Here is an 18,392-nt window from a genome sequence, read left to right as displayed (position 1 = left end):
CATACAACTAAATCCTCGGTTTTCATAAGTAGAGCTAATTCAAATCTTTAGCAAAACTTATTCCCGGAATGTAATATCTAATTGAAGATACTCTCCCGATCTGATTGGAAAACAATCTTGTCAATCAAATATTACGGACTTCCATAAATAAAGTAGTGAAATAAAAAACCTACCAAATGTGGGTCTTTAGAATCTATAAAAAGGATATTGCAAAATCTGAACATGGTTCGAAGCGAGAGACTCTCCGAATCTAAACAGATTAAAACAGTGACTTAGAGCTTCAATAAAATCCTTGCTAATGCGTCACATAAATATTCTTCAGATCAAGTTTTCAGAGGTAGTATCTTCCTCCATCTAAATACAAGATTTTAAATACTTAAGAAGCAAATACATGACGATCGCCACTTGAGCCTCGAACATCGATTTGGAATAATATAAGTTTTAGTTCACTTGTTTATTCCTGCAATATAAAAATTATTTGCATTAAATGGATTTTTTTTCCAAATAAGGATAGTTTTGTCAGAATCAAAATTTTCGTAAAGAAGGTTTTCTCAACAATCTCCTTCTTTTTGATGATGACAAAACTTCCTCAATAAAGTAGATTTTTGAAGATTTTATATAAGATATAGATACGGATATATGGGCAAAAAAGATTTCTTAAAGGTGTAAATTTTTAATCCAAGTGAATCTTTTCAAAATAAATATGCATCTGAATAATATGCATCCGAACAAGTATGTACATCTAAGCAAGGTATAGATCATAAAAGATATTACAGAGTAATGTCATTCAAATATGTTGTTCATGTAGGATTCTTCATTATGGCGTATGCATGCTCCTCCATAATAACAATTTCATAAAATGTAGATCTACGGTTATGCAACAAAATGTAGGCTTCTCCCCCTTTTTGTCATCAGCAAGAGGAATAAACAGAAGAATAGCACACAAACCAAGATTTATTTAAGAAAAGGACTATCAGCCCATAATAAGGACGTGATAGTAAACGTTAGTACAGTTCACATCAACGTTTAACAAAAAACACATCAAACAACAGCTATTCTCAAAAACAATTTCAAATAGCGGGAGGTGGAGGTGGTTTTCTAGACGAAGAGGGGACAACCACCGGCTCGTTATCACCTTCATATTGATGTCCTTCAGGCTGGGCCTAATTTCCTCTAGATGAACTAGCAACAACAGTAGCGAAGTCTCCGAAATCCTCCAACTCGGTAGACTCTCGAATAATTCTTTCATCTCCGACCAAAGTGTAAGTTCCCAAGCTTGACATCTCAGCACGTAAGAGGCAGCAATACTAATCGAGCATTTTTTGAAAGTGATTTAACTTCTTTTCAAGCATTTTCTCAATCGCATCCATCCTCTGTAGTACTTCAATTTGGAGTTTTTTCACATCCTTCCGAACAAAACTCTAAGAAGTTTTCATATTCAATAGTTCTTTGATAAATGCATTCAAAGTTTCGGCTGGTATCAATTTCCTTGAAGGAGTTGTGGCTGTACCTTCATCAACTACTATCCCTTTTCTTTATCAGAAGAGTTTATAACTCGTTGTAGATTGATCTCCCCTGAGTCTGCGCAGAGTCCGCATCTGAAAACTCCTTTCCGGGTTTATCTACAAGAGTTTCTTTCTCCTTTGTCATTTCTTCTCCAGCATTAGCATCAATAGATTCCCTCACTAAAGGTTGCTCCCCTTGAATATTAGCTTCATCTTCATTGGGTTACTCTCTTTGATCAGCAGTTTGCTCCATCGGAGCAACAGATTCGATCTGCCTCTGACCAATAGTCGAGGCTCCAAATTCATTTTATTTTTCTTCTTGAATCTCTATTGATTTAATAGGAATCACTGCAGCAACTTCCATACCAACAATTAGAAACTCATCTATCTTATCTACTTTCATGTCATCGGACTTTAAGGATTCAGAATCTTTTGAACTCGCGATAGGCTCATTAAAAGTTATTGCATGCTCAAGTTCATTCCTCCGAGCATCCCATAATCCATCGTGTTGTTCATGATAAAACTCATCTTCTCTTCTCTCTATAGATTTCTTTCCCTCACCATCATGAGTCTTATGAAGGTCCTCTTCTTTATCCATAGGAGCCACTTGCTCATGTGGTCTCTCAGCATCTTGAGTAACAACTGCGTCTCCCTTATCATTAAAATTATTATTATCAGCATGAATACTAGGGATATCAACAGATGAAACTAATAGAGTGCTTTTAGTATCAAAATCTTCTGAATTTTCTACTTCTTCCTCTAGATACTCTTCCTCGGAGGATCCAACAACCTCCTTTCTTTTCCTTGCAATAGTCTTCCTTCTCTTGGCGGATCATTCCGCCTCTGCATTCTTCTCCTTTAGTTCAACCTAAACAATTTCTTTATTCTTGTTCAACCATCCTCCGATAGTCAATCTAAATCCCATTTTCTGGATCACAGATTCTCCAGCAACCATGACTTGGCTCTGATTTTTAGCCAACTCATTTGGAATTTTAACATTGTGATAATTCAGAATCCGAGAGACTAAACTTGCGTATGGCAATTGTCCCTTTAATTTCTGTGCGGTTCTATACATATGAAGGAGAATAGTATGAGCTAAAGAGAATTCATACCCTGTCGACAAACCCCACATCAACTTAGCTTCATACTTCGAGATATCCGTCTTCGAAGAGGCCTTTGATTGCAATTATTCGATCACAACCTTATGCATTACAGTGTGCTTCAAGGGGAAGTCATTGTATGCAATGTGAGCTTTGGATTCTCTAGAATAATTTTATTTTCCAGTCAAGAAACCATAAGCAGCTTTAGGTTGTATATCTATCGACTTGAAATCCCTTGCCTCAACATCCGTCAACTTAGCAAGTTCAGAGATATGCAAGTGATATCAATCATCTCCTATGTAGTAAAACAGGGAATTAAAATCATCGAAGGCCAAATTTGAGTAAAAATATGCCATAATGTCGGGAAAGATAGTTTTTCTAGCAATTGCAAAATCCCTTTACTTCATCTGCTCGAGATGTTTTCTTATTGGAATACCAACACTATCAAAGTATTTCACATCAAATACCTTATGAGGCATAATACCTGTTGCGACTTAAAATTCGAAAAAAATTTGGGCTAATGAATTATCAGATTAATTATTGAACTAATCTAACTCGAACTCTCCCAAGTCCATACAAAATCGCAACTTATGATTCAAAATAATTAACATGTTAAGATTTTTAAATTGGAGTCGCCACTAATTATTTTTGGTAAATCAATTAGAAATCTAAGTAAATTAGTGAGAGAACTAAATTACTTCTACGAACCAAAAATTTCTAAGTTCGGGGACTCAATTACGCTAGATTATTCTAACACCCTTTCGGTACCATTCTATTTCATGAAAAATCATTTGAGAATGCAACATTAATTGATTTTAACCTAAGTCACTAATGAAGGTTATCACGGGGGTGCACAATCAATTAAATTAAACAATCAGAACTCAAGGTAATTGCGGGAAGCATGCGCCAAAGCAAATTGTTCTCACTTTTGGATTTTTTACTTTTTTAATGAAATAAAGACTAACCTATATGCAATGCATGAATTTAATCTAAGTTGCAAATGAATTAAATGCAAGGCAATCCTAAGCATGCATATGAAATTAATTTAATTAACTACATGACTAACCTAGATGGCATGCAATTAAATTAAACTATAGTACAAATGATGTTTCAGTTTAATTACATGACATGTGAATTAATTATAACCCCAAACATGCAATTCTATATGCAATATAAACTCAAATGTAACCTATATGACATGGTAAAGATGACATATAATGCATGACAACATGACATGAATGATTGATTTTTGTATTTTCGGAATAATTAATGACCATAAAGAAAACTATGCCTAAAGATAAGAACCTTGCATATTTTAGGATTTAAACTAACCTAAACCCTAATATATTAAAGATAGATTATTTTAAATATAAAATCCATGTAAACATGCATATTCTATTTTGGAATGCAATCTAATTTTAAACTATCCTAGAATTAATTTAAACATGCAAATATCTACAATGATTCTAATTCTAAGATGCAATCTATTCCTTATGGAAGAAATATCTTTTAGAATTTTAGAATATCATGCAAACATGGCAAGATATATCCTAAAAGATAACAACATATTCGCAATCGATCAATTCCAATTCAAATAAGGAAAGAGAATATGCCAATCAATATCAATAAAGAAAAAGTGGATATATCAATCAATCAATTTTTAGAAAAGATTTTGCGAATATTTGAATTTAATATTTAATTCGTAATCCTACGCTTAACGATTGAATCCAAATCATTGCCTAATCGAGTATTTCATTAGTAATCCTAAAGACGGACTTTCTTGATCATATGGCAAGTTGTGGATTAGGAAAATTTCCTAATTAACCTGTATTTGAAAAAAAAATCCACTTTTATGCAATATGCAAGATATGCTCAGATATGATATGCAAATATGTGTAAATATGACAAAATAGGCAAGGCAATATATTATTTAAGATGGGAAATTATACCTTCCAAATAGTGAAAGATTGCCTTTTCAATTTGAATTCACCATCAGACCTGCGCAAGAGATGCGAAACAAACGTGAACTCCCAGTTTGATGATGGGACCGGCAACTGGGGGGTCACGTGCAAGCTCGGTTGCGGTTTGGACTCGGGTGGCTTGCGATGGTTTGGCAGCACTTTCACGTAGACAACTGGGGCTTAGTCCGACGATGATCTTGCAGGCTCACCGTTGGGGCGCTTGAGTCACAAAGAAAATTCATGCAACTATGAGGACTGAACGGTGAGGAAACCAACAAACTGGACACTTGGCTTTAACGGGTAACATGGCTTCATCAATGTTTGACCAGCATCATGCGAACCTAGAAGATCACAAAAAAAAGTAAGGGGAGTAATAATGGCGAGACTCAATTCTGTCATGGGGACTCATCAAAGCTGCCATCGAAGTATTGAGGATGCTTCTCGGACTGATCAGCAGCTTCGTTAGGCGTCGTGGTGTTGATGATCAGTACAACGAATAGGCGAATACGTATGGCTTACGGTCTCAGTGGCCCTCGGGCTCGGATGGCTTGCGACTACAGAGTCTACCAGCAGCTCTCATCGTCTCGCGGATTGGCTCTCGAAGAAGATTAAACAGACGCTAGTTTAATTGATGAACGCTTCAGTACCATGGTCATGGGATGTGTAATTGCTTTCCAATCGACTGTTACTCTGCCCTTTGAACTTCACCGCTTGGGCTCCTTCGACTTCTCTTTTGTCGGTATTGTGTTCGACCCTGCACTTCACTTAGCGATTAATGTGAAAGCATCAAACTCTACTGGAATTCTCCCAAACCTAATCGGATATTGACGAGTGATGTGAGGAAGGACGGAACTCGCCGAATTTGATTCCTGCGGACGTGAAGGCACAGCATGGAATCGTTGAACTTGCTGGTGTCGCGATTGCACAGATGAAGCAACACCAATTTGGTCAGAGAGAGACCCGCATGAAGAAGAACACCCCTTCTTTCTCACGATTTTTTTTCTCTATGTCCTCTGGCCGTGCATTATCAAATTGAATCCCCTTTTTGTGAAGCATCAACATGCTTATATGGTGTTTAGTTAGGTTTGACCTCACGGGCTTTGGCTTTTTACCTCGTAGTAATCCAAGACCAATTGTTGATCATAATGGACTGAATTTGACCGAGTTAGAGCCCAATAGCCTCCCTTCTTGGTCTGCTTTGATATGCATGGTCTTTGCCGAAATACTAATGTTGTGGGCTTATTTAATGGCAGGTTCGGTTTCCGCTGGGGACTAATTTGATTGAATTGAAGCCCTTTAGAAATGACAGTCCGAACCTAAATCAATATGAGCTTGGAGCCTCGCTGGCCCAGCTTGCAATTTTTGGTCATCATCCTCAGTTGTCTTGGCCAAATTTTCCATGTCATTCCTAGTCTGAGCACTTGCCAATTTGAGCTCAATTCCTTGTCATAGGTGAAAAATAATGCAAATGTAATGCATGAATGCTAAAAATAAATATGAAAAATGACTTAATTATTTTTTGTTAGAACTAAAACATTAGCTCTGATTTTCTATGCAAATGATAGAAAATGTTAGTCAAAATTTAAAGTCTTTCCTTGAAGGCCTCGTATCTATCATGGTGTTTCTGACTGAGAAAAAGCTTGTTCTTAAAACTCTTGTCCTTGACAAAGCCTCTTTTCTTCTTAAAGTCATTCACAACAACATCGTCATCGTCATCAAACTTTCCTTGGTTTCGATGTCACTTTCCTCTTTCACTCGTTCCTCAATGACAATTCTTTTTGTCAAGGTCTTCTTCGGTTTCGTTACACCAAATGACACAACTTTTTCTTTGCCCTTTCGAGACACACTTTGAAGAACAATCGTAGCAATAGGTGTCACGGTTTGTAAAGGCAGTTCTAAAATAGCAAGAAAGTCCTCTTCACTAGCAAATTTATGAATATCCAGCAATGTCTTAATCACGTCATCACCCGACCCTTGATTTTTGAAAGAGTCATACAAGGATTTGATAGCGAGAGCCATAGCAACCCTTTCATCAAACTCGGTCTTTGACAAACCTGACTTCCTTTGAGCAATGTCTCTGTCATCTTCGCTTTCTGACCTAGAAACATTGATCGGAGTGGAGTCGCAGGATTTGTTGCCCCTTGTCAACCTTGATGATTTTTTTCGTCGCCTTTCACTTTCCTCTGCAACTTTCTTCACAGAGGAGGATAATTTCGAAGCCATGGATGAGAAAGTTTGAAACTTTGAGATGAAACAAAGATGAGATTTTGAAGAAGAAAAGCGAGAGAGTAAAAGAGTGGTTCGAACGATTTAGGGTTTGAGAGAAAACTATAATGGTTCTGACATAAATAGTGTTCTTCCAACAACAACAAAAAACAGAGGAAGTGACGATTCGGGTCACTTCAAATTTTGAAATAGAAAAGAAAACTGTAAAACGGTTATTTTTTGAAATAAAATCAATTTCGAATAAAACTAAAAGAAATCAACCAAAAATAGTATCAACCAACAATATATGACAAGATTATGAGAGAATTTACCTTAAATCCTTGCAAGGTCAAAACATAGACAATAATGAAATAATTGACCCTCGCTTCTAAACAAATGTTCTACGAATTGTGCTTATGGACTTTACTTCTGAACAAATATTATGTACATACAATAGCAAATAAACAAAAGAACCATTACGCAATCTCTTATAGTACATACAACTATCTTCAGAGAAACAATTGTTAAAGAGGTAACCTAGAAGGGAATTTGAAATGAAGGATCTTGGAGCTGCCAAGAAAATTCTAGGTATGGAAATTCGTAGAGATAGACAGGTTAGGAAGTTATACCTTTCGCAGAAAGTGTATATTGAGAAAATGCTTGAACATTTTGGCATGAAGAATGCCAAACCGAAAAGTACTCCTTTGGCATACCGCTTTAGACTTTCTGTTTCTTTGTCGCCTAAAACCAAAGAAGAGAAAGATGATATGTCTCGAGTTCCATATTCTAGTGCCGTGGATAGTTTTATGTACGCTATGGTTTGCACTTGCCCAGACATTTCCCAAGCAGTTAGTGTTGTAAACAGGTACATGGCATATCCGGATAAAGCTCATGGGCAAGTAGTGAAGTGGATTCTTCGGTATATCCGAGGTACCTCAGACTTTGATTTGGTCTTTAATAGAGGTTGTGATATAGGGTATTCGGTTGTTGGCTTCGTTGATTCTAACTATGCAGGTGATCTCAATAAAAAGAGATCTTTGACAGGTTATGTTTTTATGCTTGGTCATCTCGCGATTAGTTGAAGAGCAACTTTGTAGGATACAATTGCTTTATCTACCCCGAAGTAGAGTACATGGCAAGAACCGAAGCAATAAAGAAAGCTCTTTGGTTGAAGCATTTGATTACAAAACTTGGGGCAAAGCAGGAGAGAGCGTCCGTTATCTTTTGCGATAACCAAAGTGCGATCCAGTTGACCAAGAACCCGATGCATCATGAGAGAACGAAATACATCGACATTCGTTATCATCTTATGCGTAATGAGGTTGCTAAGGGTATAGTTACAATAAAAAAGTACCAACAACGAGATAATCTTGTAGAGATATTGACCAAATCAATTCTTTTGACTAAGTTCAAGCATCGTTTGGACTTAGTTGGTATTCTCATCGTTTGAGTTGCATAGGAGGTGTTGATGGCGGTTCATCCATTGTTTCCTACATCGAGTACCCTCACGTAGGCTTACAGGTGTGCATTGTCGATTCCGTTGTTTGGTGGATGGCCTTGTATGGTCACTCTTGGTGGTGAAGGAGAGAGATCTTGTGGCGTTCGGAAAAACACTCTTCTGGAATTTTAAAGTCAAGGTGGAGATTTGTTAAGTTTGACTTTCAAATTAAAGATAAAGTTCAAATTTGAGATAATGTTCAAATTAGAGATAAAGTTATTTTGGACCATACACTTTATCTTAGGGTTTTTTTGATGGGGCTATAAAAAAGATATGTTGCACATTACATTGTAACGTTTGCTTTTACTTCTGCCCGAGTTTTTCGCTTCCGCTTTGAAACCCTTTGTTTTTTTTCATTTCTTCTTGTTAGATTTTTAGATATTTGATTGTATGTTTATACTCGTTATTGAATATAGTGATATTCATCTCTCTCCCCGTTATTTTTTCTCATTTTGGGTTATCCACGTATATCGTGTCTCATGCATTTTATTTTACTTTCGTCCTTCGCTATTTTGCTTTTGAATTTGCGAATCTCTTAAAGTTTTCCGCAACAGGTTGATTCTCGACGATTTTGACGTTTATATCATCATAACTTGCATATTACAGAAGAGGTCAACTTGAAGATGATGTGGTTAGTTAAATCATATCGACCTACAAAGCATAAACACGATCCGACAATTTGCAAGTTGAGGTAACGCGGATCGTGTAATGTGATTATGTGGCTCGCCATAACATGAAATCATACTGTTGATGCCACAATGTCGGCGACCCCGCATGCCTTCTCCGACGTCCCACCGGCTGTGAGGGGGCGCCTAGCCCTCTCAATATGTGTGTATTTTTTAAAAAAAATTTAAAAAATAGAGAAAGGGAAAAACTAGAAAAAGGAAAAAAATGAAACAGAGAAATGATGAAAATATTCTTAAGGTCATGCTCTTTTTTTAGATTTCATGGCTTATTAATCTTTATTTGAAATAAGGTCCATTTCAATTCCTTATTTAAAAAGATGAGAACATTTTAAGTCCTTTTTAAAAATAAATTCAGGCTCATTTTTTAAATTTTTTTAATTCAAATATTTATTTTAAAAAATAAAAACATTTCGAGTCGTTATTTAAGATATCAGAATTTCGTCTCCCCTCCACGGCGGAGAAATCAATCGAAATAAAGATAATTTTTTGCGGTTTTCGTGAAATGACGTACTGTCTAGCCAGAAAAACGGGAAAACGAAGTGACTTCCTGTGCTTCTGAACGTTTCGTACTTGGAGACTGGACCCAATGCGAAAACAACTGAGTCACTTCCTGCGCTGCTGAACGTTTCGTACCTAGAGACTGGACCCCATGCGAAGAAGACAACTGAGTTCCGTCACCCCAAGAACCAAAAACGTGCACGGGATTCTCTGCAACTCTTCTTCCTCCTTCGTTTGCCCAAACCTGAAAGCGAAAAGCGCTCCTTCTTTCCACTCATCAGTACCAGAGCAAAAGAAAACGTGGGTGACCCGGAAAAGACCAAAAAGGAAAGATGCCCAGAATTTCAAGCTCTGTAATCCAGCTTTAGCGACGGGGTTTTTCTTGGAATCCCTTGTTTTGTTTAAGGTGATAGTGAAGAAGAAGCCCCTCGGCCCCGTTTCTTGAACTGCATTCGCTGCCGCGCGAGAGTTTCACTCTTTCTTTGAGGAAAGCAGGGTAGAAAGATGGAGTCTTGTCTCCCGCGTTCGTTTCTTACGCCTTCTGTGCTCTCCACGGGTTTGTGTTTTCAGTTCGATCTTGCCGGCGTATGATGAATTTTGATCGTTTCTGCTGATTGTGCTTTGGTTTCCTCAAATGCCCCGTTGCTTTAGGTGGAAAAGTTCGCAGCTTTTTTCTGATTATGGGTGTCTTTTTCTGTGTTAATACCAACAATGTTGGGTTTCGTCTGAACTCAGTGTTTTCTTTCTATGGCGACCATTTTCAAGAGTACTAAGTGGGACTCCTCTTTTAAGTCTATTAGCACTTGTGGAGTTGTTCTTCTGCTGATTAGGAGTTGCTTGAGAGTACTTTGTCTGATTTGTCTTGTTGATTACTGTAGACAGGAAAAATTGGAGAGGCCAAGACATCTCGAAGTTCTGCTTTCCAAGTATGACTAACTGGTTTCATCATCGTTTTGTTCCTTCTTTACAATTGTTCTCCACATGTGTCAGCATTCTCAGTTTCTTTGTTCATTACCTAGTCTGCTTCAAATTGGTTGATGTTCTTGGTAAAGATATGCAAAAGAATTGTCATTTTATCTGCTTGGTATTTTACTGTAGCTTACAACTTAAGGCGGACTTGCTCAACACCAGTGTTAGTTGTTTTGCCCCCTAGTGTGTGTTAGTTATTACTTTGTCATATAAAAAAATTTGCTTGATATATTTATTGGTTGAAAAGTAGGAAACAGAATAATCTGATCAACATATTCTTGGTGCTTTTGAAAGAAAGATGAAATTTCATTAGGTGCTTGGGTTAGGATCTCAAGCAATGACATTTATTGGTGTTTGAAATTTTGTACGCTCTCATTTCCCTGAGCATGTCATTTTTTAGATTGTTCATGGCGCTGGTTATGCAAATTGTACCTGCTTCAATTTTTCAGAACTTCATGAAATTTTCTTTCAGTTTTAGACCCTTTGTCCCTAATGGTCACTTTGCTTCTGACTTCATGTACTTAATGGAACTGCAATTTCTCGTGTAGCACAAGTTTCAGGGAGCAGAGAAAGGGACATCCTCAGAGTATACTATGTTAGATGTAATGTCGCGAATATTAAGGAAAAACTTGCTCTTTCCCGGAGAAGGAATAGGGAGTGGATTGTGCATGCAGCCTCCAGACAACCACTTGAATCTGGGCCTGGAGAGTTCAATTCCGGTCGTATCAGGGATTCTGTAAAAAATGCTGTTGACGCTTTTTATCGGTTCTCTCGTCCTCACACAGTCATTGGCACAGTTAAGTGTGTGTTTAGTAAAATATTCAACTATGGCCATTTAGATCTGTTGAACTAAAGCTGCCAATTTTCTGTGACTCAGTTTGGATCTTTTTTAATTGTCTTATTACGCTTTCTCCTCAGTTTTGTATGCTTGACTAACATCACTTGTTTTGAGCAGGCATTGAGCATAATATCAGTTTCTCTGCTTGCGGTAGAGAAGTTATCAGATATTTCTCCCTTATTTTTCACTGGGGTCCTGGAGGTGAAGATTAAACATCATAGTGACTCTGCATAGTACGTCATCTCCTGAGAATTAATCACCTTACAACTTTGGTGTCTGCTAATTTTCAGGCTGTTGTTGCTGCCCTCTTCATGAATATATACATTGTGGGTTTAAACCAGCTTTCTGACATTGACATAGACAAGGTGTGTACCACAGGCTGCTTATTATCATTTTATATTCTCTGGAATTCAGTGAAGTGCTTCAATTCGAACAGTATTAGTCTAGGGTTTTATTTGTTTAGTTTGTCCATTAGACAGTTGCACTGGAATTTCCTTGAAAAATCATAAATTGAGCTAGTTTTTGTATCCTGCTGGCTTTTGGGTCGGTTTTAGTTGCTGGATGCTGACCCTCACTTCTATCCAGCGGTGAAAACATGATTTCGATGAGAATAGGTCAAAAGTACATGATGGATCCACCAGTAATACTATTCCAATTGAAGCACTTAGATGGTCACCCATCCAGCCATGAACGCATGACTCCGATGAGGAGAAGTCAAAAGTACATTATTGTCCTTTTTAGTGGAGACATTCAGAGTGATGAAATGTGCATAGATTGAGCACCTACTATAATTTTCTCAATGAAATTCTTACACTGAACTTCATAGGAGATATATGTTAATGGTTTCGTAGCTGGCTTAAATGGTAATTGTCTTGCTTGTCTTTTGCAGGTCAACAAGCCCTATCTTCCCCTTGCATCGGGAGAGTACACAGTTGGGACTGGTGTCATGATTGTTACATCTTTTTCCATCATGGTATCAGTGTTGTACTTAACCCTTTGTCTTCTGTACTCCAGCAAACACATAGCTGTGCTTCTCATGAAGTTGTGTGCATGGGCAGAAATTTCTGCTTGTATGATCATAAATACCAGCCATTGATTGTTGGGAGAAAGTACAACTATTTGTACTGTGCACAGTTTTGCCTTGGTATTCCTTTTTAATCTTTTCACATCTTATCCCTGATGAAAATGTTATGAAGAGTATTACAAACGATACTCGTTTTATCTCCAAGTGATATCTAAGGATAGCAAGCTATTTGCTTTGCAAGTACACTAGTTGGAAAGTATGAAAGGATTTGTGCTGCTTCTAACGTATGGTCCTGAAGAATTTGCGGTAGCAATCCTGCTTCGAAGTTTTTTGTCATGTCTTCCAGTGCACTGTCTCTGCTTCTTGATGTTTATTTTCTCAAGGAGTTCATTCTTGATAATCTGTGGTGCGTCTGAATGGTCAAAGCTAGATAATGCGCTCCTTTGTTCTGTTCAATCACCTGATTATTAGCTTTCCTTGAATTCTAGACTTATGAATATTTCTCTTGGTATTTCAATGGACTAATTCTGCAATTGTCATTCTTGTGTTAACAGAGTTTTTGGCTTGGATGGATTGTTGGTTCATGGCCATTGTTTTGGGCTCTATTTGTCAGTTTTTTGCTTGGGACTGCTTATTCTATCAATGTGAGTACTCGTTTGTCACTTTAATTCTTGCCTAGCGCTGGACGAAGTGTGTTCTTTCTTCACCCCCTTCTTCAAGAGTATTTTTATTTTAATTGTTTGTAAGTTTTTTAACATGTTTTTATGAGGGAACTGTTTTGTGGAATTGACAGTTGTGGTTGTGACATGCCTTTTGGTGGTTAGAAACATCAACATGCTCTTATATTAGTGGTGTTCGTTGATCCTGTATGTCATACTTGACAATAGATTGTGCAAGCCATTTAATATGCTTCAAAGTTCTTTCTGCATTTGTCTTACTTCTAAGAAGCCTTGTCATCAGGAACATTGACCAATACAAAACAGTTTGTGTTAGTAAGATAGTAGAACCTTAAAGTCCTTTGTTTTGCTCTGTCATGTTGTTAACTTTATTGGCTAATTTTATCAAAGACTTCACCTCGAAAACTTTCCTGCGCATGATCCTTTAATAGGGTAATTCTCCCAGGATGCAGTTCGTACTTCTGTTGTAGCAGAGAGACATCATTACTCATCGTAAACTTTTGCATGATATATCAGAATGTGAATGATTCCTTCATTAACAGTATACGCATAAGCAATCAGCATGATTTTGATTATAGGAATGTGAATCTACTGGAGGTATGGATATTCGAAAAATGAATGTTCAATTAGTAAGTACTAGAGAAATTGGATAAATTTTCCCTGTAGACATCTGTGGATCCTTCTGAGATGGACTTATATCCCACACCCGTCGAGGGTTAGCTTATAATGCACAGTTTTGGTGAAGTTTATTGAAATAGCACCGGTACTGAGGACACCCTAATCATATAGTTCTTAGGCATCTGCAATTCAACGGTAAAAGGATTGCCAGCTTAGTTCAATGAACAGCATTTAGACACAAACAACCTGTTTCCACTGAGCATGTTGCAAGGATGTAACAATTGCCATCTGAAGTCAGAAAAAGTTTGCTGTTATCTTGCATTTATATTTTTGTTTAATGCTAGCAAAAAAAGATTATCGAATCTATTCCTAATATGGTGCCTAAGATGCAATTTCCTTTATATCTTCTAGATTGGAATTTTGTCACTTTTGTTTGTCTTAGCCAATGAAGTCATTAGTTACAACGTAGCTACATGATTAAAACCATGATTGATTTGCTTACAAGTTGTAAATTGTAATGTTCCAGTTACCCATGTTGAGATGGAAGAGATCTGCTGTTGTTGCAGCAATGTGTATCCTAGCTGTCCGGGCGGTGATTGTTCAGATTGCATTTTTTCTGCACATTCAGGTTTCTCTGGATTCTGGACGAATGAAATTGTTAAGGAATTTTCATATTTGAAAGTTTATAATTTCTATGTTTTTTTTTTCCTTGGTACAGATGAATAACTCATCCAAATAGACAGTGGATGAAGAAAGCTAGATAACTTTGGGTGCCAGACATATATTTTGTTTTTTCAGTCTTAGTTTGTGTGTGTGTTGTTGTTGTTGTTGTTGTTGTTGTTGTGGCGGGGAGGGGATTGGGTTGGTGGGGAGGTGGAGCAAGGTTGTTTGAAATTAAGTAATTGTATTACTTTATAGACTATGTCAGATAATGAGTAACAAGTTGCACTGACCACCCAGTGGCACAGAATGGAGAAGGGCCTCCTAGTTTCTATTATATTCTTTGAAACTTCAGAAGATGACAAGGAATGAATAACTTTGCTAAGTTTTTTACCTTGCTCTTGTTTGCTATATCCGTTTTTGCGTGCGATACATAGTTCAAATCATAGTTCTGAGAGATGGCTCCCTGTCTTCTTTTCTTAGTACTTTCATGATGTTTGGAAGTGTCATGAATTCAAGTTATCTGCAGTTGCTATTTTTTTTATTTTTTTTTGGTCGGACTGCAGTTGCTATTTAACTATGCTATAAATGTGAGTTCCAATTCTTATGACCTGTCACTCTTTTTTGGGTATTGATACTGATGACATGCGTTATTTTTAGACCCATGTGTACAAAAGACCACTGGTGCTCTCGAGGCCACTAATTTTTGCAACCGCATTTATGAGCTTCTTCTCTGTGGTTATTGCATTATTTAAGGTAACAGTAACATCCTTCGCAAACAATTTGGTAAAGACCAGTCGGCTTGACACGTGAAGATGTACTTTTTTGTTTCACCCTTCAGTTTGTGTTCATGTAGGATATACCTGATATTGACGGAGACAAGATATTTGGTATCCAATCATTCACTGTTCGTTTGGGTCAAGAGCGGGTTGGTAGTTTCTTATACAAAGTGCAACCGTTCTGCAGCAGCTCTTTTTCGAGTTCTTTCTTTAATTTTCTGTTTCAATCTTGGGCAGGTATTCTGGATTTGCATATCACTGCTTGAAATGGCTTACGGTGTGGCCGTTCTTGTTGGATCAGTCTCTTCATGTCTGTGGAGTAAAGTCCTCACGGTAATATTTCAGTCTGTTCAAACTGTAGATGGAATATGAACGTGTAAAAATACCAGGACAGTTCAACTTTCAGCTACCTTCTCTTAAATGGCCTCCTAAGTTTGTTTCCCATGCTATATTTTGTTAAGGGCCGAGCAGTATTGAGCATACCTGGTCTAATGAACTTTTGGATCTTGAAATCAGCTACGCTGTTGAGGGACCTAGTTCTTACTTTAATGTTAAGATTCGCCTACTTTTCAATGGATATTGTGAGATTTTGTGGGACCACTACCAAATGGGACTTGGAAAGAATTGAATTCATGACTTCTTGTTCTAATATCATGTGAGGTTTTTTGGGACCACCGCCAACTGTTCTAAAAGTCGAAGCTGTTAGATGAAGGCGTGGTTTATTATTTTAATATTCTATCAGAGACAAAGCTAATTTGACTACCATGAATTTTGGATCAGGTCCTTGGTCATGCTCTGTTGGGCTATCTGTTATGGAGCCGCGCCAAGTCTATTGATCTGAGGAGCAAAGTGGCAATAACATCATTCTACATGTTCATTTGGAAGGTAATCATCTAATCTCATTCGATGGCTATGCCTTAAGAGGTGCGCGAAGTGGTGATAGGTGACTGAGAAGCTCAGTTTTGTGAGCACCTCCTTGGTCATAGCAAATTCATTTTCCCAGTCATATCCATATTGTTATTTTCACCATCTTTTCTGGGTGTTCTCTTATCCTCTACAAGCTTCACATATTTTCTTCGATATTGCACTTGCTGCACTGGCATTCTTTCGATATTTTCTACTTCTTAACTGCTCCAATCTTTGATGTTCTTCTGGTGGTGCAGCTATTTTATGCCGAGTACTTGCTTATCCCGCTAGTGAGGTGAGCGACTTCCGTGGTGACGAATTTCTAAACGATGTATTCCTTGGCCTGCTGCAGGGAAATCAATTGTCTGCCTAATGTTTGGCACAAATATCCACATTCTATGGATAATGTAATAGGAAACTTGGAAAGGTTGTTGCCCTAGTTCCGAGTATCCAATTCTGCTTGGCTCTGATCTGAGTCCCAATTCATGAATTGTGATTGTCAGGCGAATTTGCATGCGACCGTCTTTTCTGTGGTATCGATGTCGTCTTCTGCTCGGAAAAGTTTGAATTTAAGAAACATAACGAGTCATGAAAGCTGGAATTATACCTTGGTCATTAATGCTAGGATCGCTACACCCCCTCGCGCTGTGACTGGTAAGCTTAATCTGATTCTGGCTTGCTCGATCTGATTGGGGGCAGGGCGCAAGAATCAAGATTTTTTTTTACCTATCCAATGGGGCACGTTGATTACTCAAACCCTGAGTCAACTTTAGAGGGTCAGATAAAATGAAATTTTCTCGAGGTAGTCCAATGGATCTAGGATTAAACTTCGTCAGGAGGAAAGAAATTGTTTGCTTTGAGCAACGAATGAATCTTCACGATCTCGAGTCCAAGACATCGTAGATGATTTGCCTCGATAACCAATACTCTAGTTTCTGTCGACAAAAAGCCGATGGAGTCTATCGAAGGGCTAATGTGGATGTAAGTTCAGGGATTTGCTTGTACCATAGGACTAAAGTGCAATATCGTGATGAGTTTTAGGACTCTTGTTAAATCGTGTCTGATGTCAATTGAAATTAGTACAGTAGAATATGTGACGCGCTTGATCCGTACACACAAGTTTTTTGAACCCCCGCCACCGACCAACACCTCGGCAGAAGAATTTGTCCACTGTCGACAGGTCTTGACAACCACCAACATGTTTTCAGGCAAGAATCTGAAAAATCACGAAGTTGGTCTCGTCACGACGATGTGTGCGGCGGCCGTATCAGTGTCATCTTTGAGGCCTGCAGTTATGATAAATCGCCATCGAGCTGCATCGGAAAATGAGCCACGGTGGACTGGCGGTATATGCTCACCAATTGAATTGCTAGTCTCATGGTAGTAAGGGCAAAAGGAGAGATGATGATGCGGGTTTGAATCGGGTCGGTTCGTGTGACAAGTCTTAAAAGTTATTGCCCTTGACTGGGTGATAATCGAAAGATTATTAATTTTCCCTTCGTAAATGACTTGGGCCTTGGTGGCCTTTATTGGGCCTGAATGATCGGATGGGCCCGACAACGAATATGCTTGTCCATGGCTGCTCAAATTGCGTTTCAAAGGACTTGACGAAGCCTAAGTGGGCCGCGGCGGGCCTATGACCGGGAAGAAGAATTTTTGTTTACGTCCGCTCGAATCATATTTTAGGTGTGGTGAAGCTAAGACGGGCCATGATCAAGTCTAGAGAAGAAGGGAAGGAAAAAGATGAGATGTCCTCATACTGGCTTCACAGAGATAGGTAAAGAGGCTTTCTATATGAATGAGATTCTAAGGGCCCACATGGTAACACTTCTGTTTTAAAAATCAATTCTTGGTCGGAAGTTGATTTTTCTACCTCTACTTAGAAGCTGAAGTTGATTTCTGATCAAAGAAAATAGTTTAGTAACGATTGAAAATTTTTACTTCTGAAATACTATTAACACAAAATATTTTATAAAAATTATTATCGGTGGCCAAAAAATTTATACTTCATTTTAAAAATTTTAAATTTCTTTAAAAATAATTTTTATTATTAAAAAATATTATTTACTTTAAAAAATAAAAAATATATTACTTATTTTTTACTCCGACGACCGGAGATGGCAACTTGGCGGCCGCGACCGTCGGAGGTCGGGGATAGACCGTGGCAACGGGCCGAGTGGTGGTCGACGGTTGACAACGGGGGGTGGCGGTAGGTCAAGGTAGGCGGTGGGTAGCCGTCTGCGCAAGTCTGTAATGAGCGGTGGTCAGCTGTTGGAGGCGGCCGGCAGCGGTTAGCGGCGGGTGGCGGTGGTCGCAAGTGGCGATGGGCGGTGGTTGGTTGAGGTCGGCACCGGGCGAGGGTTGGCGGCGAGTGGTAGTGGGCGACAGCTAGCGGAGGTCTACGATGGGCGGCAGTGGGCAAAGGTCGGTGGTGGTCGGCGGCACGAGTGACGATGGGCGGCGGCTTA

General features: G+C 38.4%; 2 protein-coding genes across 3 annotated transcripts in view; both read left to right on the top strand.

Moving 5' to 3' along the window:
* The window catches only part of LOC115730703 (U3 small nucleolar RNA-associated protein 25-like), a 321,158-nt gene that overhangs the window by 197,208 nt on the left and 105,558 nt on the right, over positions 1 to 18,392 (top strand). The window lies entirely within an intron of this gene.
* Positions 9,690 to 16,539, top strand: LOC115750779 (homogentisate phytyltransferase 1, chloroplastic). Its single transcript, XM_030688332.2, has 13 exons — positions 9,690 to 10,009; positions 10,332 to 10,379; positions 10,971 to 11,218; positions 11,378 to 11,461; positions 11,551 to 11,625; positions 12,150 to 12,233; positions 12,839 to 12,928; positions 14,106 to 14,207; positions 14,900 to 14,995; positions 15,096 to 15,167; positions 15,256 to 15,351; positions 15,799 to 15,903; positions 16,182 to 16,539. The coding sequence occupies exons 1-13, from the start codon at positions 9,958 to 9,960 to the stop codon at positions 16,221 to 16,223; spliced, it is 1,194 nt and encodes a 397-aa protein (XP_030544192.1). The 5' UTR covers positions 9,690 to 9,957; the 3' UTR covers positions 16,224 to 16,539.

The sequence above is a fragment of the Rhodamnia argentea genome, chromosome 4 (assembly GCF_020921035.1).
Source record: "Rhodamnia argentea isolate NSW1041297 chromosome 4, ASM2092103v1, whole genome shotgun sequence".
In the NCBI taxonomy this organism is placed as follows: Eukaryota; Viridiplantae; Streptophyta; class Magnoliopsida; order Myrtales; family Myrtaceae; genus Rhodamnia; species Rhodamnia argentea.
Note: the sequence above shows the minus strand (reverse complement) of the source record. Positions and strands in the feature narration are given on the sequence as shown.